This window comes from Pelobates fuscus, chromosome 1 (genome assembly GCF_036172605.1).
Source record: "Pelobates fuscus isolate aPelFus1 chromosome 1, aPelFus1.pri, whole genome shotgun sequence".
In the NCBI taxonomy this organism is placed as follows: Eukaryota; Metazoa; Chordata; class Amphibia; order Anura; family Pelobatidae; genus Pelobates; species Pelobates fuscus.
In genome coordinates this window covers 86,748,039-86,773,044 of record NC_086317.1, presented here as the reverse complement: position 1 = coordinate 86,773,044, position 25,006 = coordinate 86,748,039, and the positions used below count along the sequence as shown (strand labels likewise).

Below are 25,006 nucleotides of genomic sequence, written 5' to 3'. Positions count from 1 at the left end.
AAAAAGTGATTATTAATGTGTTTCCTCTATGCACTCTATATCCTCCATTGCAAAACATTTTGGTATTTCAGTTATTGCAATCTTTCCATCGTGCTGTAATGAAATCAGTATCTTATTGTGTGTCTGCTCTTAAATTGCATAGACACGGAACGCTACTCATACCTAGTTATAGAAATCGAGAGATGCTGATTGATCCAAATCAGTGTATCTGTTGATGTTAAAGCAAGCTTTATTATGTTTCAGATATAACTAGACTTCCCTCAATTTTACCCTTTCATGTCCATGGCTTCTCAATAAGACATGTGAACAAGCCAAAACATGTATCATTTCATGTCACTTACATAGTTACATAGCTGAAAAGAGACTTGCGTCCACCAAGTTCAGCCTTCCTCACATATGTTTTTGCTGTTGATCCAAAAGAAGGCAAAAAACCCAGTCTGAAGCGCTTCCAATTTTGCAACAAACTAGGAAAAAATTACTGTGTGAGCTTAGCCTTTTGTTCATGGGCTGCCAATGAGACTCTAACTAACATAATACCACATGTACTACTGGTAAAACTGCAACTGGATAACCCATACGGCAACAGTAGCATAGTTAGATGGACCATGTAATCATCTGAATACAAGGTACTAGGTGCTGACAGTTAATGTAATTTCCATTCTCTCAATTTCCTGCAAACCAACAGAACTTAGTGCAATTGAAAAACGTAATGATTTTCTAGACTGGTCATTGGGTTTATATACACAACACAGTGTTTACACCACAAGGGGGAAGACAATAATAAAAAAGTGTGGTCCTGATAGGAGACTTAAGAGAAAGGCACAGAAGCCAATTTAGAACTGTCTGAAAGTTTGCCCCTAGAACAATAGAGGCACGGCTTTCTGAATGCACCATAAAATAGAAATGAGGATAGAACTCGTACACATAATAACTAAAGTCCAATCACACAGTGTACACTGCGTGCAGAATTATTAGGCAAATGAGTATTTTGACCACATCATCCTCTTTATGCATGTTGTCTTACTCCAAGCTGTATAGGCTCGAAAGCCTACTACCAATTAAGCATATTAGGTGATGTGCATCTCTGTAATGAGAAGGGGTGTGGTCTAATGACATCAACACCCTATATCAGGTGTGCATAATTATTAGGCAACCTCCTTTCCTTTGGCAAAATGGGTCAAAAGAAGGACTTCACAGGCTCAGAAAAGTAAAAAATAGTGAGATATCTTGCAGAGGGATGCAGCACTCTTAAAATTGCAAAGCTTCTGAAGCGTGATCATCGAACAATCAAGCGTTTCATTCAAAATAGTCAACAGGGTCGCAAGAAGCGTGTGGAGAAACCAAGGCGCAAAATAACTGCCCATGAACTGAGAAAAGTCAAGCGTGCAGCTGCCAAGATGCCACTTGCCACCAGTCTGGCCATATTTCAGAGCTGCAACATCACTAGAGTGCCCGAAAGCACAAGGTGTGCAATACTCAGAGACATGGTCAAGGTAAGAAAGGCTGAAAGACGACCACCACTGAACAAGACACACAAGCTGAAACGTCAAGACTGGGCCAAGAAATATCTCAAGACTGATTTTTCTAAGGTTTTATGGACTGATGAAATGAGAGTGAGTCTTGATGGGCCAGATGGATGGGCCCGTGGCTGGATTGGTAAAGGGCAGAGAGCTCCAGTCCGACTCAGACGCCAGCAAGGTGGAGGTGGAGTACTGGTTTGGGCTGGTATCATCAAAGATGAGCTTGTGGGGCCTTTTCGGGTTGAGGATGGAGTCAAGCTCAACTCCCAGTCCTACTGCCAGTTTCTGGAAGACACCTTCTTCAAGCAGTGGTACAGGAAGAAGTCTGCATCCTTCAAGAAAAACATGATTTTCATGCAGGACAATGCTCCATCACACGCGTCCAAGTACTCCACAGCGTGGCTGGCAAGAAAGGGTATAAAAGAAGAAAATCTAATGACATGGCCTCCTTGTTCACCTGATCTGAACCCCATTGAGAACCTGTGGTCCATCATCAAATGTGAGATTTACAAGGAGGGAAAACAGTACACCTCTCTGAACAGTGTCTGGGAGGCTGTGGTTGCTTCTGCACGCAATGTTGATGGTGAACAGATCAAAACACTGACAGAATCCATGGATGGCAGGCTTTTGAGTGTCCTTGCAAAGAAAGGTGGCTATATTGGTCACTGATTTGTTTTTGTTTTGTTTTTGAATGTCAGAAATGTATATTTGTGAATGTTGAGATGTTATATTGGTTTCACTGGTAAAAATAAATAATTGAAATGGGTATATATTTGTTTTTTGTTATGTTGCCTAATAATTATGCACAGTAATAGTCACCTGCACACACAGATATCCCCCTAAAATAGCTATAACTAAAAACAAACTAAAAACTACTTCCAAAAATATTCAGCTTTGATATTAATGAGTTTTTTGGGTTCATTGAGAACATGGTTGTTGTTCAATAATAAAATTAATCCTCAAAAATACAACTTGCCTAATAATTCTGCACTCCCTGTATAATGCCCATTCAAGTTTAAACCCCTTCTGACGAGGTAGCCAAAGGATCTGTGGTCAGGGATGCACGGGTTAATTCAAGTTATACCATAAAGGCCCCATAGTCTGCAGGCAGGATGCTAGCCCCAAGCATTTTTGCATGCCATTCATTTTTTCCATGGTAGGTGAGTAACAATGAGACAGTGGGACCCTGGAACAAAAGGCTATCCACTTAAAGAAGGACAATTTCATCATATGGCCATTCTTGATGGTCGCGTTTTACCTTTTATAGCCTGCTACTGCAACCAGAACACTGATATGTAAAGTTCTAAAATCTTATATTGTTGCAGAGCGGTCATAAAAAATCATCCCAGGTCTTCTCAGTCCTGTTAGTGTAGCTATTCCAGCTAATTATTGTACTTTAATACGTTTTCATGACACAGTGCTGTTTGCTAATCTTCCGTCTCACTGCAAATCCATTCTAAATGTCCTTGGTTGAAAAATATGCATTAATAATCCACACTAATTTCAAACATGAAACGTTCCAAGAGGAAAGTCTCCGTGCTAATTTAATCAGTAAGTTAGGTAATTTAATTGATCAGCAAAAGAGTTAGAAATAGGGCATGCAAGCATTCTCCAAATTAAATAAAAATCTAGGGTGTTCTGAAACAAAAAGATTATACTAGATAAATCAGTATATTTTACAAACTGAGCAATCTCTCCTCTGTAGCATGCAGACACCATGCCAAATAAAACCTCATTTTCAACTGTATAAAACAATAGAGATCGGAGCATGCGAGAGACAAATACAGTAAAATATTATCGATCCCACCGCCTGGAAGTATCAATCTTTTTGCTGTTTCTCTGCATTTGGCACTCAGCATGATACTTAATACCGAATCTCTCCATTTTTCTTCCTTACTCTCTATCTTTCATTTCTAAAGAGGCGCAACCATAACAAACCAACAGTAATTGTGGATTGCTAGAATTGCAAGATGTTATCAAATCTGATTTGATAATTTTATTAAAGGTGTTGTGAACGATAACTGTTTACTCTAGTCTCCTTTTGAATTAGAATCTTCAAATGTCCTTTTTAAGTTGGGACTGCTGTAGAAACTATACTCTACATAGCTGCATCTTACCGTAAGCCCTAGAGGACCAATTACAGTGCATAGCATCTTCTTCACACCACAATTTAGTCCCTAAAGACTCTTTGAGCAGTTCTAGGAAGCAGATAAGTAATGATAAATGAATGGAACCTTGTGTGCTGGAGCAACGTCTCCAAAGACCAAAAACAGTAGAGTGGCTTAGACAATCATTTGGTGGTGTTAGAGCAATAATCGACCAAATTCAGCGAAGAGTTTAATTGATCATGCGAAGCAACTGTGATTACAGTGAAACCTTAAGCAAGGAAAGTCTGCCATGGCAATAAAAGCAAGGGTCTTTATACATTAAAAAGAGGAACAATGAACCATTTGAATATCTCCTAAACCAGTCATTGTTCTTACAAGTCAAGTTGAACTTTAAGCTATCTTTAAAAATTACAGAATCTCTAGTAGACAAGTGCCTTTGCACAGGAAGCTACAACTGAACAATTAAGTTTAAAGATAAACACCTTCCGATCTATTCTGGACTTTTAAACTAAGCAATGCACAAGTTAACATATTATTCTCATTCTCCAGGACCCTCCTGAGACCACTACTGTAGACACAACATACTCAGTTTACATCAAAACCACACATCTTTTACTCCATCCTTCACCCGTCGCTGGGTTTTCTAATACTTCCTCTCTCTCTGGCTAACTCTGCTTAAAGGAAAAAAATGTTATTACAAAATAATTTAGTATAGTTCGGAAAAGTCTTTTAAAATGTAAAAGAGAAAATACAGTTTGTAGTCCATCAGTTATATTCCATAAAATGGCCGATAGTAGAAAGATGGCTGACAGCCAGGTAATAGCAGGTTCCACATGCTATCGGGGGTTAAAACCTTATTTTAAAAGTAAGGTTGTGAAACATTGTTGCACATTTCTATCTGACATCAGTAAGCATATAGAATACATTGAATTCAAATTGAAAAATGAAATTAAATAATTCTCTAAATCTACCACATTATTTTTTTTACATACAATGCCATATTGGAATATACCTTTAATAAATATTTAATTTATATAAAATAAAAAAAATAACATGGTGAAAGAACGTTCACACCCTGATGAAATGAGCTGTGTTCCTGTGCGTCTGCCTTCCTCTGTCTGTAGGTTTCTCCTCCAGGCTATATTATAAAATCCTTAGATTTATTCAGGCTGGTCTTGACCACATTGTCTAATTTTGCCATCGTCTCTCAGAATCTGTACTTATTTCAATAAAAATGTCAGTCTAAGTATTAAATGCACTTGGCATCCCTGCAGAGTGCCTGGTGCTTAGAACACTCTGAGACAACTCTCGTGCCTGATATGTGTCAATCAAGCTATCAGGGCATCAATCAAGCAGACTAGAACACTTGGTTTTTGGTTGCTTATATCAGTTTTGTCCATATTGTGTGCATGGTGTACACAATAGTTAAAGAGATGCTGCGGATTGCATATACAAGTCCGCTTCTCTTATGATGCTAAAACACAGGGATCCGAGTTGTTAATCAACTGTATGTTTGTGTTTAAATCATCTGATGATCTGAACTGCTATTTGGAGATAAACTACTTATCCCATAATCCCCTGATAGACAGGAAATTATAGGAAAAATCTGCACCCATATATCGGAATGAGATGCTACTAAGCAATGTATCAAGGATCACATTTAAAAGTTTTTTTTTACTATTTTATAAATGTAATATTTGCCAACATTTTGTTTAATGCATTAACTATAAAATGAATTAAAAGAATATTGGGGCAATCACTTGAATTTAACATATTCTGGTGTAACTGTGGACCTAGGTCTAGCATTTTTAAGACCAGTATATGATTCGTGAAAGCTGCGTAGAAATAATTCTAATACACGATTGTCCTTCCTATAGTTTCTACCATAGTATTAACGTGTTTGTGCATTTTCTGACCCATTTCAAGTTTAAAGTGATACTATAGGCAGGGCCGCCATCAGGGGGTGACTACCCCCCTGATAGGGCCCATCGGGTGGCCCAAGCATTTAGACTAAATCTTCTGGGGGCAGGTCAGCGCTGCAGCCATGCAATAGCATACCTGGGCCCCTTTAAAAAAAAAAAAAGAAAATGCAGCCGCAAGTGCTGCTGGGAAGAAGTGATGGCCGTTCACTTCCTCCCAGCTTACTCTGCATGGGAGGGAAGAGAGACAGGCTACGAGGGGAGAGGCAGCCGACTCCCATCAGCCCCAGCCACCCTCCTGCAAGGAAAAGTTAAGAAACAGGAGGGCGGCTGAAAAATGAGCTGTGTGTATGTCAGTATGTGTATGTATGTCAGCATGTGTATGTATATATTTATCTGTATGTATGTCAGTATGTATGTGTCAGTATGGTTATGTATTTATCTGTATGTATGCATGTATGTATCTGTATGTATGCATGTATGTATGTCAGTATGTATATATCTGTATGTATGTGTGTGTATAAATGTGTCAGTATGTATGAATGTGTATGTATGCCAGTATGTGTCAGTATGTATGTGTGTCAGTATTTATGTATGTCAGTATGTATATGTATATGTCTATGTCTGTGTATGTATGTCAGTATGTATATGTATGTGTATGTATGTATGTATGTCAGTATGTATGTATGTATGCATGTGTATTTTAGTATGTGTGTCTGTATATGTCTGTGTATCTGTTTCAGTATGTGTGTGTCAGTATGTATGCCTGTATGTGTGTATCTTTGTCTGTGTGTGTGTGTGTATCTGTGTCCTTTTGGATCAATGCGTGTGTTTGTGTCTGTGTGTGTGTATTCCTGTGGGCTGGATTTTGAGGTGGGCCCTGGGACGGGATTTGTGGACAGGCTTGGAGGCAGGACCCCAGGGGCCTAGACCTTGAGCTGTGTTAGGGGCCCCAAAATTTCTGATGGCGGCCCCGACTATAGGGTTACTGTAGTGCCAGGAATACAAAGCTGTATACCTGGCACTATGGCTCCTTCTAACACACACACACACACACTTTTTAAATTAAAAATTACGTTAAAAACCCTTTATTTACTTACCTGATCCAAGCGCCAATGTTTCTTGGCACTTGGTCAAAGCTCTGCTCCCTTCAACGAGTTTTGGACCTGTGACCTGTTGGTTATTCTTGCTGACTTGACTTGGGCAGTATTGAAGTTAATGCAAGGGATTGCAACTTTACTGGTAATAGTAAACAAGCAGGGCCAGTGCTTCCTATAGGCCAACTAGGTGGCCGCCTAGGGAGCTGCTTAAGAGGGGGCACCAACCCTGACTTTATGATCAAGTTTGCACCGGCCCACGGCTGCCCCTCTATTTTTTTGAGTGTGCCGCCGGCCATGTTACCGGGCACTATGGAGCACATGCAATGCTGCTCACTAGCGCCCGGTAGAACACCGATCCGCCACGTCAGCCCTAAGAGCCAGGCCCCCCTCCCAGGAATCCAGTGCTAAAGCAGCACAAGTGCACTTCAATTGCTTGCTCCCTCCCCTTCCCCTGTACGTGGAGGCAAGTGGGCGGGAGGATAGCAGAGGTGGGGCTGAGACAGGTCAGTGTGTGTCTGCATGGGTAAGACAGTGTCTGTATGTGTGTGTCTGTATGGGTCAGTGTGTGTCTGTATGTGTATGAATGCATGGGTCACTGTGTGTCTGTATAGGTCAGTGTGTGTCTGTATGGGTAAGAGAGTGTATATGGGTCAGTGCATGTGCGTTAGTTTGCATGGACTAGTGTGTGTTTATACTTGAGGCAGCGTGTGTGTTAGTCTGCATGAGTGGGGGCAGCAAAATATTTTTTGCCTAGGGCGGCAAAAATGCTTTCACCGGCCCTGTAAACAAGTAGGAATAGCTCAGAAATAGCAGAAACAACAAACTGTCAGAAACCGTCAGTTAATCACATAGATATGGCGAGAACAGGCACACAGAGTACTATATCCTATAACAATGTACACGCGTACCAACTCTCCCCACTGTCCAATCAATGGTATTATCGTGTTGACAAGATACAAATAAAAAAACACCAGATTGGAGTGCAAGGGTTTAAATCGGAAGAAAGAGTGATCTAAAACTCTGATTACGGAGGTTAAGAACTTGACAAGTCGCAGAATGTGATAACAACACTCAAGTACCCAGAAAAGTTAATTAAATCAATATCTGAGCTCATTATACAGGGAGCAAGTCCCATAGAGTTATTTGTGCCAAACATTCCATGACATAAATGATATTGTATGAAACATTCCATGACATAAATGTCAACTGTACTGGAACCCCTTAAGGACACATGACGGATATATTCCGTCATGATTCCCTTTTATTCCAGAAGTTGTGCCCTTAAGGGGTTAAAGCAAGATACCTAGAGCATATAAGTCAATGTATTCTACACCCATGTGGCACTCAAAATGTTAATGATACTCATTTAAAATGAATGCTATTGCAGTTTTTTGTGGGGCTTGGATTTTGTTTAATATTTCTATAATATGGTCACAGCTCCCCCTACTGGGAACTAGAATACAGTTCACAAGCCAAATTCATGGATGAATGACATATGAAAGACATAAATAAATCAATAACAAAGAATATCTTTCAAAAAAAGGAATGTATGGTTTGTTTCCGCATTTTTTTTATACATTAGAGGAAAATTGTAGATTATACTAGCTTTAGTGTAACTATAATCTTAATTTTATTAATGACAGGAGGCGAATATTTGCTTAAGTCTCTCTTTACTAGAACTCCACAGCAGCACATTAACATAGAGAGATAAACACCAGAGACAAAAACATAAGGTATCTATATAAGGCTCCTCCTAAGCCACCATTTCCTCTTTCACGCTGCGACAACGTAACGTACACAACAATGACAATAACTCAATAAAGGAAAATTTACAACATAACAATGAATGCCATCTGGAAAAACTTCGGATAATGGATGAACTTGATCTTTATCCTGCCAAACAGCCGATTCTATGAACTGAAGTCGAACCATTAAACTGAAATGAAACAAACAGAGTCGAAAACACTGATTAGTGAACGAAATGTACTGATAAAACATAAATCTCACGATCCAGTACTGATAGAATAAAGACATGAAATCCATCACTAATGACCGTCAATACAATATAACATGCACTTCCCACAACATCCCCCCAGACTACCAAACCTAGCCCAGATAATCAGACAAATCAACAGGAACACAATCAATGCAATCCATCCAAAACAAGGGGGGGGAGAAACCAAACTGGGTGGGAAATATTCGCCTCCTGTCATTAATAAAATTAAGATTATAGTTACACTAAAGCTAGTATAATCTACAATTTTATAGCATGACAGGAGGCTTCATATTTGCTGTTTTAACGCTCCGACAGCAAAGCAAAAGAAACATAGCCTGACGGTCCAAAATAAACTGACGCAAAACTTCTCACGGGCCCGGCCCGCACATACAAAAACGTCCCGAGGAGAAACGCCCATCAGGAAAAACTTGGAAGCAGTAGCGCCGCTAACCGAATGCACTCCAAGAGTCGCATTCACCCCTGCCAGTGTCAATAATCATCTAATCCATCGAGATTGGACAGGGGCGAAGGAACGGACGTCAGAAACACGTCTGAACGAAACCAGACACAACAAGAGGGCAAACACAGTAGAAAACTGGCGAAGGGAAAAAACAAGGAACTCCGGCCGAATCCCGAAGAAAAAACGCTAAAACCATACTTACCTCCCAGAGGGAAGAGTATTTAGGCGCCGGAGGACGTGCCAGCCTCATCCCACGTAGAAATCTGCAGACCAGCGGGTCCTGACCGATGGGAAAAAACCTCCAAACGGAACACGCGCCTTCTAAATAAATGACTAATTACAAGAACCAGACGGCACAACCGTCCCAAATCATCGAGGAGGGGCAAGACACTCAGCAAGTAGGTCACGGGCCGGAAAAAAGGGTTCAGCATCCTGTCCTAAGCAGCAACGAAACTATGAAATCCATGCTGAGAGGTAAACATCTCCTTGTCCCGGAAGCTCAGGGGTCCCAGAGAAGGTCCCTGGCCGATAGTGACGACGCCTCGACATACCCGGCATTCCCGAAAGAGTCCAAGGGGAGTAACAGAAGCTCCGTGAACCCGACCGACCTCGCCCTAGCGGAGTCAACAACACTAAGGACACACGTCGACCACAAACCAGAAGTAACACCCGGGGGATAAAAGCGAGCGGAGGAAACACCTATGCTTCCTGAGGAAACAACCGCACCTGTCGAAACGCGACCACCACCGCGCACGCTGGATCCGGGAGGCACGATGAAGATGGGTCGAAAGAGTTCCCAGTCGCTGGCATCCTCCCAAAGTCAGGAGAACGAATCCGCCGTCAAGGTCGATTCACACGGTAGAAACTCTGTCTGTAATGCGATGTTGCGCTGGAAGCAGAAGCCGGAAATCTCCTTCATCACCTCCAGTGTGCGAGATCGAGCTCCTCCCAAGCGGTCGGTATATTGTACCACTGAGACCTCGTCCCTCCGAAGGAGGGCGCCACCAGGGCCGGTGCAAGGATTTTTGGCTACACAGGCGAAGATGAATTTTGCCGCCCCCCCCCCCCCACATGGGGCAGTAGAGTGGGGACAGAGGCTATAGAGGGGCTGTTAAGGGGCAGGGGTAGTATGGTGGGGCAGGGGCTATAGAGGGGCTGTTAAGGGGCAGGGGTAGTATGGTGGGGCAGGGGCTATAGAGGGGGCAGGGGCAGTATAGTGGGGCAGGGGCATAGAGGGGCTGTAGAGGGGGCGGGGGCAGGGGCAGTATGGTGGGGCAGGGGCAGTATGGTGGGGCAGGGGCATAGAGGGGCTGGGGCAGGGGCAGTATGGTGGGGCAGGGGCTATAGAGGGACATAGAGGGGTGGGGGCTATAGAGGGGCTGTAAAGGGGGCAGTATGGTTGGGCAGGGGCTAAAGAGGGGCTGTAAAGGGGGCAGGGGTAGTATGGTGGGGAAGTTTGGAGGGGCAGGGGCTGTAGAGGGGGCAGGGGCAGTATGGTGGGGGCAGGGGCTATAGAGGTGGCAGGGGTAGTATGGTGGGGGCAGGGGCAGTATGGTGGGGGCAGGGGCAGTATGGTGGGGGCAGGGGCACTATAGTGGGGGCAGGGGGACTATAGTGGGGGCAGTATGGTGGGGCAGGGGCTATAGAGGGAAATAGAAGTGCTGTAGAGGGGGCAAATGGGGCAGTAGAGGGGACAGGGGCACTATGGTGGGGCAGGGGCTATAGAGGGGCTGTAAAGGGGGCAGGGGTAGTATGGTGGGGCAGTTTGGAGGGGGCAGGGGCCATTGAGGTGGCAGGGGTAGTATGGTGGGGGCAGAGGCTATAGAGGTGGCAGGGGAGTATAGTGGGGGCAGGGGCCGTATAGTGGGGGCAGGGGCCGTATAGTGGGGGCAGGGGCCGTATAGTGGGGGCAGGGGGAGTATAGTGGGGGCAGGGGGAGTATGGTGGGGGCAGGGGGAGTATAGTGGGGGCAGGGGGAGTATGGTGGGGGCAGGGGGAGTATGGTGGGGGCAGGGGGAGTATGGTGGGGGCAGGGGGAGCATGGTGGGGGCAGGGGGAGCATGGTGGGGGCAGGGGGAGCATGGTGGGGGCAGGGGGAGCATGGTGGGGGCAGGGGGTATGGTGGGGGCAGGGGGTATGGTGGGGGCAGGGGGGTATGGTGGGGCAGGGGGTATGGTGGGGGCAGGGGGTATGGTGGGGGCAGGGGGTATGGTGGGGGCAGGGGCTGTATGGTGGGGGCAGGGGCTGTATGGTGGGGCAGGGGCTGTATGGTGGGGCAGGGGCTGTATGGTGGGGCAGGGATAGTATAGTGGGGGCAGGGATAGTATGGTGGGGGCAGGGATAGTATGGTGGTGGCAGGGATAGTATGGTGGGGGCAGGGATAGTATGGTGGGGCAGGGGGAGTATGGTGGGGGCAGGGGGGTATGGTGGGGGCAGGGGCTGTATAGTGGGGGCAGGGATAGTAAGGTGGGGGCATGGATAGTATGGTGGGGGCAGGGGGAGTATGGTGGGGGCATGGATAGTATGGTGGGGGCAGGGGGAGTATGGTGGGGGCAGAGGGAGTATGGTGGGGGCAGAGGGAGTATGGTGGGGGCAGGGGGAGTATGGTGGGGGCAGGGGGAGTATGGTGGGGGTAGGGGCCGTATGGTGGGGGCAGGGGCCGTATAGTGGGGGCAGGGATAGTATAGTGGGGGCAGGGGGAGTATAGTGGGGGCAGGGGCTGTAGAAAGGGGCTGAAAAAAAAACTTTTGATTTAAAAAAAATTAAAATAAAAATGCTTCTTCCCCACCCCCTTCCCCTCCCAGAAGCTTACCTTGGGCCAGGGAGGGAGAACCTTTCAACTGGTGGTCGGCTGGGAGGCTGGAGCTGCAGTCAGGACCGCTGAAGAGGGGCTGTAAAGGGGGCAGGGGTAGTATGGTGGGGAAGTTTGGAGGGGCAGGGGCTGTAGAGGGGGCAGGGGCAGTATGGTGGGGCAGGGGTAGTATAGTGGGGGCAGGGATAGTATGGTGGGGGCAGGGATAGTATGGTGGGGCAGGGGGAGTATGGTGGGGGCAGGGGGGTATGGTGGGGGCAGGGGCTGTATAGTGGGGGCAGGGATAGTATGGTGGGGGCATGGATAGTATGGTGGGGGCAGGGGGAGTATGGTGGGGGCATGGATAGTATGGTGGGGGCAGGGGGAGTATGGTGGGGGCAGAGGGAGTATGGTGGGGGCAGAGGGAGTATGGTGGGGGCAGAGGGAGTATGGTGGGGGCAGGGGGAGTATGGTGGGGGTAGGGGCCGTATGGTGGGGGCAGGGGCCGTATAGTGGGGGCAGGGATAGTATAGTGGGGGCAGGGGGAGTATAGTGGGGGCAGGGGCTGTAGAAAGGGGCTGAAAAAAAAACTTTTGATTTAAAAAAAATTAAAATAAAAATGCTTCTTCCCCACCCCCTTCCCCTCCCAGAAGCTTGCCTTGGGCCAGGGAGGGAGAACCTTTCAACTGGTGGTCGGCTGGGAGGCTGGAGCTGCAGTCAGGACCGCTGGGGAGTCTGGGAGCAGTAGAAGTCCCGCCCCCTTCTGACATCATCAGAGGAGGACGGCTGACTTCACTGCCAGGCTCCTGCTGTGTGCTGGCTGCAGGGAGAGAGGTGAGTTTACAAATCCGAGTCTCCAGCCAAAGGCAGGAGATTCAGATTTTTGCGCCCCCCTCCTCTGGCGCCCTAAGGCGGCCGCCTGTGCCGCCTTATGGACGCGCCGGCCCTGGGCGCCACAGTCCAACAGGTGACTTGCCAGTCTCCGAACTGTCAACGAACTCGCAATCAATCCAGGCAATTGAAGTGGAATTCCGATTCCTTGTCCGACCATGGGCCGCCCGTGGACCCGGTCACGCACGTGGCACCCCAACCCAAAGGCGTACAGACGAATCCAGTACGAAATCCGGGGTTGGTCCAAATATTGCCTTGCCGTTCCATGCGGCCATGCGGAGAAGCCACCAGCGCAGTCCTGCCTTCACGTCCGGGAACAGAAAAATCATCCGGTCTGAAGAAGGTCATATGCGTAGAACAGGGGTCCTTAGCCGTTGAATGGTCCCGTAGAGTAGTGGGCCCGGGTATATTGCCTGTATCGAGGCTGCGAGGAGGCCCACCACGCGAGCAAACATTTGAAGGGGAATCCGGACTTGTCGTAATATCCTTCTCATCACCTCCCGGGCGATTGCCATCAGTGCCAAAGGCAGATGGGGAACGCATTCCATCGCATTGACCATGACACCCAAGAACTCCACCGTCTGGGAGCTCCAATAAGGAGATCGCTGAACACGTTCGAAATCCGAGCCTGGAGGGATCTTCGCAGAGGACTAGCGAATCATCCAGAAATAACAGGAAACGGCCGCCCCTGACCAGAATCGGATGACCACAAGCGTCAGCAGCTTGGTGAAGCACCAAAAGCCGAGCTGAGGCCGAGCGGGAGGCATGTGAATTGGCGAGCAGATTCCGAACCTCCGAATCCATCAAGGAACGTTGAACCCTCGCGATGATGGAGACACTTGGAGGTCCAACCTACGTCAGTGGGGAGTGGAAGTCCATGACATAATCCCATACCGTCTGATGGACCCATGCATTTGAAGACACTTCCTGCCACCCGTCCCTGCAGTGAAACGATCTGTCTGTACGTAGTAAAGGGGGAATAGAAAAAGTGGCCGGAGTTGTACTCACCCGCAGGAAAATCTCGCTCGTCCTCTGGCACGGTCTCCACAACCTCTACCCGCCCTTCGAGTGTAGTGAGGTCTGGGCTGGTATGGTGGAAAAAAGGACGGGCCACGGGGTCTGTGGGTCCGAAGACCAGCCGGGATAACCGTGAGCGAAACACCTTCTTTATAGAGGACTGTGCTTCATCCAGGGAAGCAAATAAATCGATGCGTTTCCGTAGCTCCCTAATGAAAGGTTCCCCGAACAGTAGGTCTTATGGCCAGGGGGCCCAAGTCTATGAACCCTGGCTCCGACAGCTTGGCGTCCATACGAAACAGAGTAGTTTACCTTCGTTCGGTGCAGATTAGCATTGCCTAGAAGGCAAATGGGGCGTAGCGCCCAATCCGGCCTGACGGCTGGGTCCAGGCTTGTACCATCCATGCAGGCCACGTCCGTCAGGGCCAACAATCTGCACAAAGGGGCCCAGCCTATCCAGCTGTTCGTCTTGCGTCGAGCGGAGACGACGCTCGACCCCTTACGTGGGGTCCCGACCTGTACCATTCAAGTATGAGGTCGCCAGGGGACAAAATCCGGGTCCCCCGCCATCTTGTCCGGCAGGACGGCCAGGGACATGCCGCCTGAAGTTTCTTGCGGGCCTCCCTTTCCAGGGGTCCACGGACCCAGGAGCACATAAATTGTGTTAAGTGGTCGGGCCGCGACCATTATGAGGACCTGGGGCGCCAGATAGAGTGAGGGTCAGACAGAGGTCACCTGTAGTATTCAAAAAAGGTGTCATCTCCCGGCACCTCCGTGGGGGCCTCTGTTCCCGGCGCGTCTTCATCCTCCTAGCGCCAAAACCGGGCCAACCCTACGGTCCTCGTCCCAATCATCTTCTGCCACTGAAGGGGATTGGTTTGCCCGCCACTCGTCCGGTACGGCCATGGTAGGGGGGGGCAAGGAGGTCTCCCTCCCGCGCCCCATAGACGGTGGCGCAAGACCGGCGAGGTTGATAACCTCGAACCATGTCGCTTCGCCGGAGCCTTGCTCTACCGGGAGCGTGGTTCAGGGTCTTCACCCTTCCAATAGCGCATTAGCGCACTTGCCTGCTCTCTCTCAGGAGAGTCTGACTCAGCCGAGTCGTCTGCCAAGCGGGGGGTTCCACTCGCACCTCTGTCCGGTTGTGATTGAGGGAGGGCCCTAGCCAGGGCTGTCTCCACAGAAGCGGACCCCGCCGCATTAATCAAAACCTGCAAATTCTGCTCTTGTGCAGAGGCCTCCATAATATCCAAGATGATGGTACGTGACACCTAAGGAGATAGAGAACAGGTATCACTAGCAGGCGTTAGGGGCCGCACCCCTATAGTAGGCAGAGGCAAGTATTACGCGCATGCAGGCTCAACAATCAGGGGTCCAGGAGTGGAGCCGCCAGGCCAGTAGCATGCGTAAAATGGCACAGACAACGCAGGCCAAATCATGGGGCACAGACAAAGCTGGCCAATCAAGGGGCACAGACAAAGCAGGCCAATCAAGGGGCACAGACAAAGCAGGCCAATCATAAGGGCACAGACACAGCTGGCCAGCATTTGGGCGCGGGTAGCACCGGCCCAGCGGTATATGGAGGCAAAACGTAAATCCTTAGAGGTGACAGGCAGGCATATCTTGACACAGAGGTGTAGATTAAAGATGTACCAGGGTCCTCAGGACATCCAGAACCTCGAGGGATAGTGTCACCAAGCAGGGTCCCGTGCAAAAGTATTTAACCAGGAAAGGTACATTCAGAATACTGGTTACTGACGTACTGGTTTCCAAGTACGTCGTGGGGATGTTACCTTAGCCCAACATCCAAGGGTTGTTACTATCCCCCAATTTAATGGTACTCATTTAATCTACCTCAGAAGGATGAAGGGCTGAGTCAACCCCATTAACCAATCCTAAGTAAGCCCAGGCAGCATGCGTAGTGTAAGCCGCAAGGGCACAGACTCCCTGCACCGAGAGTACTGCAGTCGGTAGTTTTATAGGCCAATATGTATTGTACCGCTACATGTAGCGAGACAGGGGGAAAAAACTGCACCTGGAAATAAACCTCAAATCGCACCTGGGCGATAAAGTACCTAGGAAAATTGAGCAGTGAAACATGGCACAGAAAAAACAAAGTGTAAACCGCAAGGAATACCAGGTGGCAGTAATTCGTTACAGAAATGTATCTTGATTTATATAGGCACATAACAACAAGGTGTAAATCCCAAATCCTACAAGGTGGCAGCAATGTGTCACAGCAATGCATCCTGATTCATATAGGCACATAACAAACAAAGGTGTAAATCCCAAATCCTACAAGGTGGCAGCAATGTGTCACAGCAATGCATCCTGACTCATATAGGCACATAACAAACAAGGTGTAAATCCCAAATCCTACAAGGTGGCAGCAATGTGTCACAGCAATGCATCCTTATTCATATAGGCACATAACAAACAAAGGTGTAAATCCCAAATCCTACAAGGTGGCAGCAATGTGTCACAGCAATGCATCCTGATTCATATAGGCACATAACAAACAAAGGTGTAAATCCCAAATCCTACAAGGTGGCAGCAATGTGTCACAGCAATGCATCCTGATTCATATAGGCACATAACAAACAAAGGTGTAAATCCCAAATCCTACAAGGTGGCAGCAATGTGTCACAGCAATGCATCCTGACTCATATAGGCACATAACAAACAAGGTGTAAATCCCAAATCCTACAAGGTGGCAGCAATGTGTCACAGCAATGCATCCTGATTCATATAGGCACATAACAAACAAAGGTGTAAATCCCAAATCCTACAAGGTGGCAGCAATGTGTCACAGCAATGCATCCTGATTTATATAGGCACATAACAAACAAGGTGTAAATCCCAAATCCTACAAGGTGGCAGCAATGTGTCACAGCAATGCATCCTTATTCATATAGGCACATAACAAACAAAGGTGTAAATCCCAAATCCTACAAGGTGGCAGCAATGTGTCACAGCAATGCATCCTGATTCATATAGGCACATAACAAACAAAGGTGTAAATCCCAAATCCTACAAGGTGGCAGCAATGTGTCACAGCAATGCATCCTGACTCATATAGGCACATAACAAACAAGGTGTAAATCCCAAATCCTACAAGGTGGCAGCAATGTGTCACAGCAATGCATCCTTATTCATATAGGCACATAACCAACAAGGTGTAAATCACAAACCTACAAGGTGTCAGTAATGGTACAGAAACATATCCGTAATCATGGTGGTATATACAAAAACAAAAGAGTCCTGCGCCCTTAAATGAAGGGCGCACATGCGGCAGTCACATCAGCAAGCCGCGTACCCTTGGACCCGGCCACGCGGGAGAGGGTGCATGGAAGCCGCATCCCGCGGCAACAGTGAGGCTCCCTGTACCCTCCCCACGCCGCCCGAGTATGTTAGAATGCGAGCGAGGCGTGGGAGGGACAGGGAAGCAGGTAGAGGATTCCCGCCCGGCGGGCGAAGCCGGCGAGCGGGAATCAGTACACGGCGCATGAGGGACCGCCGGAGTCTTACTCCGCGGTCCCGACGGTCAGCACGGGAGGCGGTCGGAAGACCGCTTCTCGGCGACCGCAAAGCCACAGGCACACGGAAAAAAGCATAGCAGAAATGCATCCTGATTCCCATAAAACTGGAAAGAAAGAATTTGCAAAGAAAAGCAAGAAAGAAAAAGGGAAAAGGTGATAAATCAATCACAAAAACAGGAAAGTCAGGGAACAAAAGAAAAATATGCCTGTAAACAGTGTGTATAGACAAAAGGGATATACATATAATAAACCCACAGCCAGCCAGGAAAAACCAGGAGGCAGTGGTACTCTGACCTGTACTGTTCTGCGGAGCAGCAAAGAAAGAGGAAATGGTGGCTTAGGAGGAGCCTTATATAGATACCTTATGTTTTTGTCTCTGGTGTTTATCTCTCTATGTTAATGTGCTGCTGTGGAGTTCTAGTAAAGAGAGACTTAAGCAAATATGAAGCCTCCTGTCATGCTATAAAATTGACATTGTTTATAAAATACGGTTAGATTGAATTCAACAGTTACACACAAAAAAATATCTTCTACGTAAGATATTTCTCATCTAGATATTATATATTGAAAAAAGAGGAGGAATACTGCACGCTTGTTGAGATCCAAGTGCTGCCAGACCTGGGTTTCTCTGAACAAACATATGGTCCAGGCACTCAGGGTTCAATTCAACAGCAGATTTATTGGAAGCAAATGCAACGTTTCGATCCCACAAGGGATCTTTCTTTTCTGTTTATAAAATACAGTTAGAGTGAATTCAACAGTTAAGATATTATATAAGTCATAATTTGGCTGAAAAAAAAAACCCCAAAGTGTGGTGAGTTTTAATGAAATTAGTTAGCTTAAATTCTTCTTGTACTTTATAACTAGACAGTGTGTCTGTATGAGCACAACATGCAAGATCATTTAAAGGAACATTAACCAATTGACAATTATACATTTTTAAACCAACAAGCAATCAAACAACAACAACAACAAAAAACACTGAAATAAAGCAAGGAAAACTTGAAAAAGTATGTCAGAAATGTTTATAAAATTACTAGAAACTTGTTCTGATTGCACTACTGAGTTTTCCAGCATCCCTAGGGATAGGACACTGATTGGTTAGATCAATGTCCCTCCCCTGGAGTTGATGTGAAAAGCATAAAAAAGAAAAAGCAGGTAAACATGAAATATATATATTTATCTGCTTTTTTTCAGCCTGCAGAGTGAGGCAACTGTCTTATTCAAAGCTAAAGCTTTTGAATGAGACAGTTGTCTCAAAGCAATGCATGTCCCTTTAATTTGTCATTGGGCAGTAGCATCATAGCTCAGTGATAGCAAACCTTGGATGCTCTTGTATTTCCCATGACTTCTCAGGTTGCAAATATCTGTGCTGCCATGGTTTGCTGTCACCGAGCTATGATATTACTGCCCAGCGGCAAATTTAATGATCTCGAATGATGAGACCATCTTGGGAACCAAAATGTGTCAGACTGTGCTTCTGTTGTGCGAGCCCCTACAAGGTAAAATAGCAATTTAAGCAGGATATGAAATAATTAAAACAAAAACAGCCTTGGGGCTAGTATGTGGATGACAATTCAGAGTAGACTGACAGACAGGCTGAGCATCATGGGAAATGGAGGTTGCATATATATGGAATAATATGAAAGTCATAGGTTGCATATTTCCCTGTCCCCTATTTTGTAAGAACCATTACAATGTTGCGCTGGAACTCTTGCATTCAAGCTGTACATGTAGTTGTGACTATGGTCTGAATTGTAACACTTAAAGGATCCCTCCAGATACCTGCATGCTTTATGTGCACTATAGAGATATGGTTAAAGTTACTTAAGCAGATTGAGTTTTATATTAAAACAGTTTTATGTTACTGTTGTTGTGTTTGTTTTTAACAATAACTAGTCCTACCCCATAACTACTCCCCACACCCCAAGTTCCAAATCTTTCCAACAGTCCTTCCCTCCACCCCTCCCATCTGTGTTTTCCTTTTTGCTTCAGAAGTACTGGTCTACATGATGTCATGCCTTGGTTTTGGGAGCCTTTTTCAACTTTTAGCTTTCTACTGTAGGAAGCTGAAACCCTTACTGTACCCTTGAAACACTACTTGTGGGGTAAGCTCCGCAGTGCTATAGAAAGTTGAGTAAACATAATGATTGGCAAAAGCAATTTTTGGTTTAAGTATTCCTTGTTGGCATGCCCCCCACCCCCAATTACAAATAATAGTAATAATCTCACACCAAGGCCAAGTTCTCTCTGCAGTCTGATCTTCCTCCAGTAACATCACTTAGCATCCATGCAGAGGGAGAAATGTCACGACATAGTATGCACGTATCAGGTAAAAGATTTTAATACATAGCATATCTATATCACATATATAATATGGACCAACAGGCGGAAAGTAAGGGAAATTAGTTATATAGGTAAGAGTCAACTTTGGATCTGGTTTTGTGTTAAAAGTCACATTTGTAATGCCATGTGTCATACTGCCTCACTGAGGGTGTGCAAATGGAATTGTTAACCCTTATAGAATAGTCAGATTTCTGCAAGTTTATTCAGTTAATCAGAACTTCCTTAAGATGATGCACCAGGAATATCTTGTGATCTTTGTTCAAGGGGTAATGATGGGCAGTGTTCACACTGAAATGGATGCTTTCATTGTGTAGCACCTGATATATCTAACGCTAAGTAACAGTGACAATAAAACTCACAAAAAAAACATTATTTTTGTCAGGACGAACCAGTGGCTCAACACGCAGAACTAAGTCAAACACGAACAAAATAACAAACAGTTACAACGTATTACCGGGCCTTAGAATGGCCGGTTTTAACGTATAAGAAAAACCAGTAACGAGCCAAAGTCAGGAATACAGAAAGGAACAAATTCAGAATGAACAAAGCCAAATGGTCAGAGATATTAGAAATACAGAAAGTCAAGCCAAGATCAATAACCAAATAACAGTAACAGGAACGCGTTCTCGGATAACCAACAGGATGGAAAATACAACAGGGCACTGAACAGCTGCAGGTTTGGGTTTAAATAACCCTGTTAAACCTGCTATTTGCTAATTTTGGGTCCCATGACTCAAAAAACGCGATGCCGCACACACGTTCACGTCACTAGTAACATCATTGTGGGCAGCGCTATCATATAGCGCCACCTTGCAGCGGCCTTCCTAACGCTGGACCCGGTCACTGCCTAGGAGCTGTGCCGAGGGAGAGGTGCTGGAGGCACAGTGAGTAACCTCTCCCTCCTTTAGTGTGATCGCTCCGATCAGATGCAGTCACATCACAGTGCCGATCTGGCATCGTGACGGCGTGACCGCACTGAGTAGGTGTGGTCACACTGAGGTGCCGATCTGGCACCGTGACAATTTTAAACCTTATTGGTATGGAATTGTGTAATACACTTATAACCAAAACATTGCTGTAAGTTGTTTGTTTGCTATGTATCTCTGTAAAACAGCTAATATTATCTGGGAGTTTTTTATTACACTAATACACCTTTCACATTACTGTGAGCTTTGCTTTGGGGAAGCTCAGTGACCTAGTAATGTGCACTAAACATTGTCACCAGGCTGACAAATGGCAAACTAGCCCTGCAGCCCACCTATACTGATAACTCTGTTACCAGATATTTTGAGCAGCTGAGGTTGTTCCTCATCGTGGCTTGCTGAGTAGATGTAATGTACTCCCAAGGGTCGAATATCAGAGCTAGTGACGTGCATTTAGCCATTAATTCAAATAACAATGATGTGTTACCATTCGTGCTGGATTGAATTGATGCATTTTAACCTGTTTGATTTCTCAAAGCATTTATGTGTCTTTTTTTAGTTACAACCTGTTCAGACCCCGGTGACATTACTCACAGTCGAAGGATCCTCTCTAACTCGAAGTTCCTGGTTGGAAGCACAGTGCGCTACGTGTGTGACAAAGGATATATTCTCACAGGGAGCAGTACTATCACCTGTTATAACCGTCAGGCTGGCGTGCCAAAGTGGAGTGACCGCACTCCAAAATGTGTCCGTAAGTGAGAAAGCTTTGTAAAAGCAAACTGCTAGCATGCTCATGTGACTTCTGGACTGATTCCCCTAAATATATATAACGTGTTACATATGTACAAGAATTTATTGTCTCTGCGCCTAAGCCCCTGCAGTCTAACTGTTTAATTCTCTCACTTAAACCACTTTATTTATGCAGCCCTGGGCACATTTACCTGCGTATGACTTACACAGTCTCCCTACACGTAAAGGGGTAGGCTTTACGGGGAGCAGCCTTTCTAGGACAAGAAGCAATGTGCTTCAATTCCCACGGCACTAGGACGAAGTTCCAAGCCACATAGGGCATTGCAAATATTTGTATATACTTTCTTTCTTGTTTGGTTCTGTATGTTTCATGTTTTGTCCGCAGGTGCAGTACCAATTAGTTACTATGCCTGGGACATTGTTATGGGCCTAGTAGGAGGCCCGACAACTCAACAATGCTGACATTGGCACCTGGGGAACTGCAGCTCCTCTTGATTGCGCAGGGAGGAGCGGGCAACCCCACTTTACATGAACACCAAATACATTGCAACAAACCCTTAATGTTGGACCCTACATGAGACTCTGTACTTATGATGTGAGGGGTCTGAATTTTAACCCTTTTTTAACAAGATAATAAGATATTTGATATTGGCACAGAAGTACGGGTAGGGTCCTACATGAGTTACGATGTGGAAATTTTGATCCTGCATTAGGAAATCCATAGGCACACCGGGCACAGCTCTTGCCCATGTCAGTATAAATAACTTTGTGTATAGTAACACATCTCTGATTATACTTGTGAATTTCACAAAATTTACTTTTATTTAGTTATTCTACAATAACGTCCTTAAGTTCCTTTAAGTCTACTTAAAATATCACAGATTCTGTTACTTCCAATGAACCTCACCATATATCTCTGAATATGTATATGAGACATGGAAAGGGCAGTCTGTTACAATAATAATTTATTTTGTGCAGCGGAGAAATACGAGCCATGTGTTAATCCGGGTGTTCCAGAAAACGGCCACCAAGAACCAGAGAAAAGGATGTACCAACCCGGAGATGCTCTCAGGTTTTCATGCATGACTGGATTTATGTTAATGGGAGAGCACAGCATAAAATGTATCCCAGGCCATCCTTCGCAGTGGAGCACCACGCCACCCATCTGCAAAGGTAATGAATAGTGGAACGTGGTTAAAGCAGGCATACACAACAACATGAGTCAGGGGCTACAGTTATATAACCATAGGTGTGCATAAGGAATTTAAAAAAATTTAACAAATGGAAAATACCTGAAAATTCTACTTCCCTCTTTCTTTCTCTTCTCCAGCTTCCTATAAGGAGTTTTATAGTGATCAGAGCGTTGAAGGTTAGTGGCATGCTTTGTATTAGTTGAAACTCTTTGCAAAGTTATTTACCATCTATCTTTGCTGACATAAAACAACTCTGTCACCAAAGACCCCTGACTTTATAAAGTCCGCAGGCGGTGACTTCTCGTCTTGCATTCAGGTGACTGCAGAGTACAGGGGAACTTAGTGGGCCTCTTCAGCTCCTGGCGCTTTATCTGCAAAGAGCCAACATCAGCGCTGTACCCTTATGCATACTCAAGAGTAGAGTAGAACATAAATATGTATGGAGGACCCCACATGATCTTCCATAGAAATAGCCTTTTTCCCCTCAACCTTTAATAGATGGTGGCTGATGGCTTGACAAGGCTTGACAAAAGGTCGTTTCAATAATTGTCAAGTTTTGTTAAGCATAGGAAAAATACAAAAGCCCAAGTAGTTCCTATTTTGTCTTATGATATCTTTTGACTGAGTTGGAATTTCAAAAACTCCAACCCAATCTTTACAAACATTTCATGAAGATTTTATGTGGGAAGGTGAGTCGCTTAATTGATCTTTCTCCTGCTGGCTCTTCAAGTTAATTATCTATCCATTCTTCATTTTAACTATAAACTAGTTATCCACCTCCAGCCAAAATGGTAAGCTAGCCTTTAGCTTCCTCAGGCAGGAAATGGCAAATTCATATTTTTTTACGTATAGCAAATTCATTAATCTTCTGCAAAACTATAGCTGCTAAAGTTAATCAACAACAACCAGGTAAAAAATATACTCTAAGATCCATAACCACTGCAAATCTTTGTAGCGGTTATGGTGTAAGGAGTCTTTGGGTGCATTCCCCTAAGTGGTTCGGCAATAAAATAATTAGAAAAATAGAGCTGTCTGGGCACTTAAAGCCCCCCTTAGTTGCTTCTGAGATAAAACAGGTGTTTCCCTGCTGTATTATACATAAAAATCTCTCCATGTTTGGAGAGCAGTGATACTCTGCAGGTGCTGGGAGCAGCTTAACTGACTATCATGGTAGTGAATCTGAGACCAAACAATGCATTTATCTTGTATATAGCCCATTTATCAACATAGAAGCATGCAATGTATACAATGTATAGACTCAGGTTTGTAATAGCATCATGCAAACATAATACAGCATAATCCTAGCTAGTGACCTTCGGAGCTAGCCCGATCACTCTTCATAATAGTAACCCCTTAATATTGCATCATGAAGATTTAGTGTAATACCTTTCCAATCGCAAATTTCACAAAAAAAAAAGAAAGGGTTTAACTTGTCCGTACTTAAGGATAGCCATTAATGATGAGCCTTTAAGGGTTACTTTAACTACCCATTCTACAATGCATTATGTAGATAATGGTTTTAAAACTATATATACATAAAATGGGAAAAAAGATACTACCTACCTCTGAATAACCTTCTCATAATACACCAAACCCCTGGACTTTAGTCCTCCTCAGGTGACAGCCACTTCACCCTTATCCATATTATTATTAGTAGTAGTAGTAGTATTTATATAGCGCCGGCTTATTCCGCAGCATTAAAAGGGGAATTTAACAAATGAGACAATAATGAAATGTTACAGGAACAATAAATAGATGAGGACCCTGCTCAAACGAGCTTACAGTCTAGAGGAGGTGGGGCATAGAACACAAAAGGAAGGGTATTGGGAGAGACAGTAAATAAACTTGGTGGAGAAGTAGCAGAACTGAAGGTGAGAGTGGAGTGTGGCCCTTATAAGAGAGAGCAATTGTGAGATATAAGTTATTCTAGGAGGCCATAAGCATTCCTGAAAAGATGAATTTTGAGCGGGGTGACCAGATCCACCATGTTTTCTGGGACACATATCATATATACATATTGATGGGCAGCACGTGAAAATGGTAGCTTTGTATTATGCATAATTCAGAAGAAGGTGTATAAGATTAAGCAATTAGGCAATGAAGAATCCTGCAAAATATGCATTATACATGCGTTTTCATAAAGATAAGAAAATCATATGTATCCCTGTAAACATGGTTGATCTGGCCACCCTGGTTTTGAGGGACTTCTTAAAGGATTAAAGACTAGGGGAGAGTCTGACAGGGGTAGGCAGGCTGTTCGAAAGGAAAATAGCCACCCGCGAGAAGTCCTGCAGGCATGAATTTGCGAGCAGCAGACAGGAGAAGGTCACCAGTAGAGCGGAGAGACCGAGAGGGGGCATACCTATGAAGCAGTGAAGAAATATAAGAAGGGCTAAAGTTGTTAGAGCTTTATAGGTAAGGGTTAGTATTTTGAATTGACACCTGTAGGGTAC

The 25,006-nt window shown here is 45.2% G+C and overlaps 1 protein-coding gene across 2 annotated transcripts in view; it reads left to right on the top strand.

The window, feature by feature from the left end:
- The window catches only part of SEZ6 (seizure related 6 homolog), a 577,716-nt gene that overhangs the window by 530,771 nt on the left and 21,939 nt on the right, over positions 1-25,006 (top strand). For both annotated transcript variants that reach the window (XM_063449977.1, XM_063449976.1), the window contains exons 12-14: positions 21,170-21,361; positions 22,339-22,533; positions 22,691-22,729. In XM_063449977.1, the coding sequence (XP_063306047.1) occupies positions 21,170-21,361; positions 22,339-22,533; positions 22,691-22,729 (426 nt within the window). The remainder of the gene's footprint in view (positions 1-21,169; positions 21,362-22,338; positions 22,534-22,690; positions 22,730-25,006) is intronic.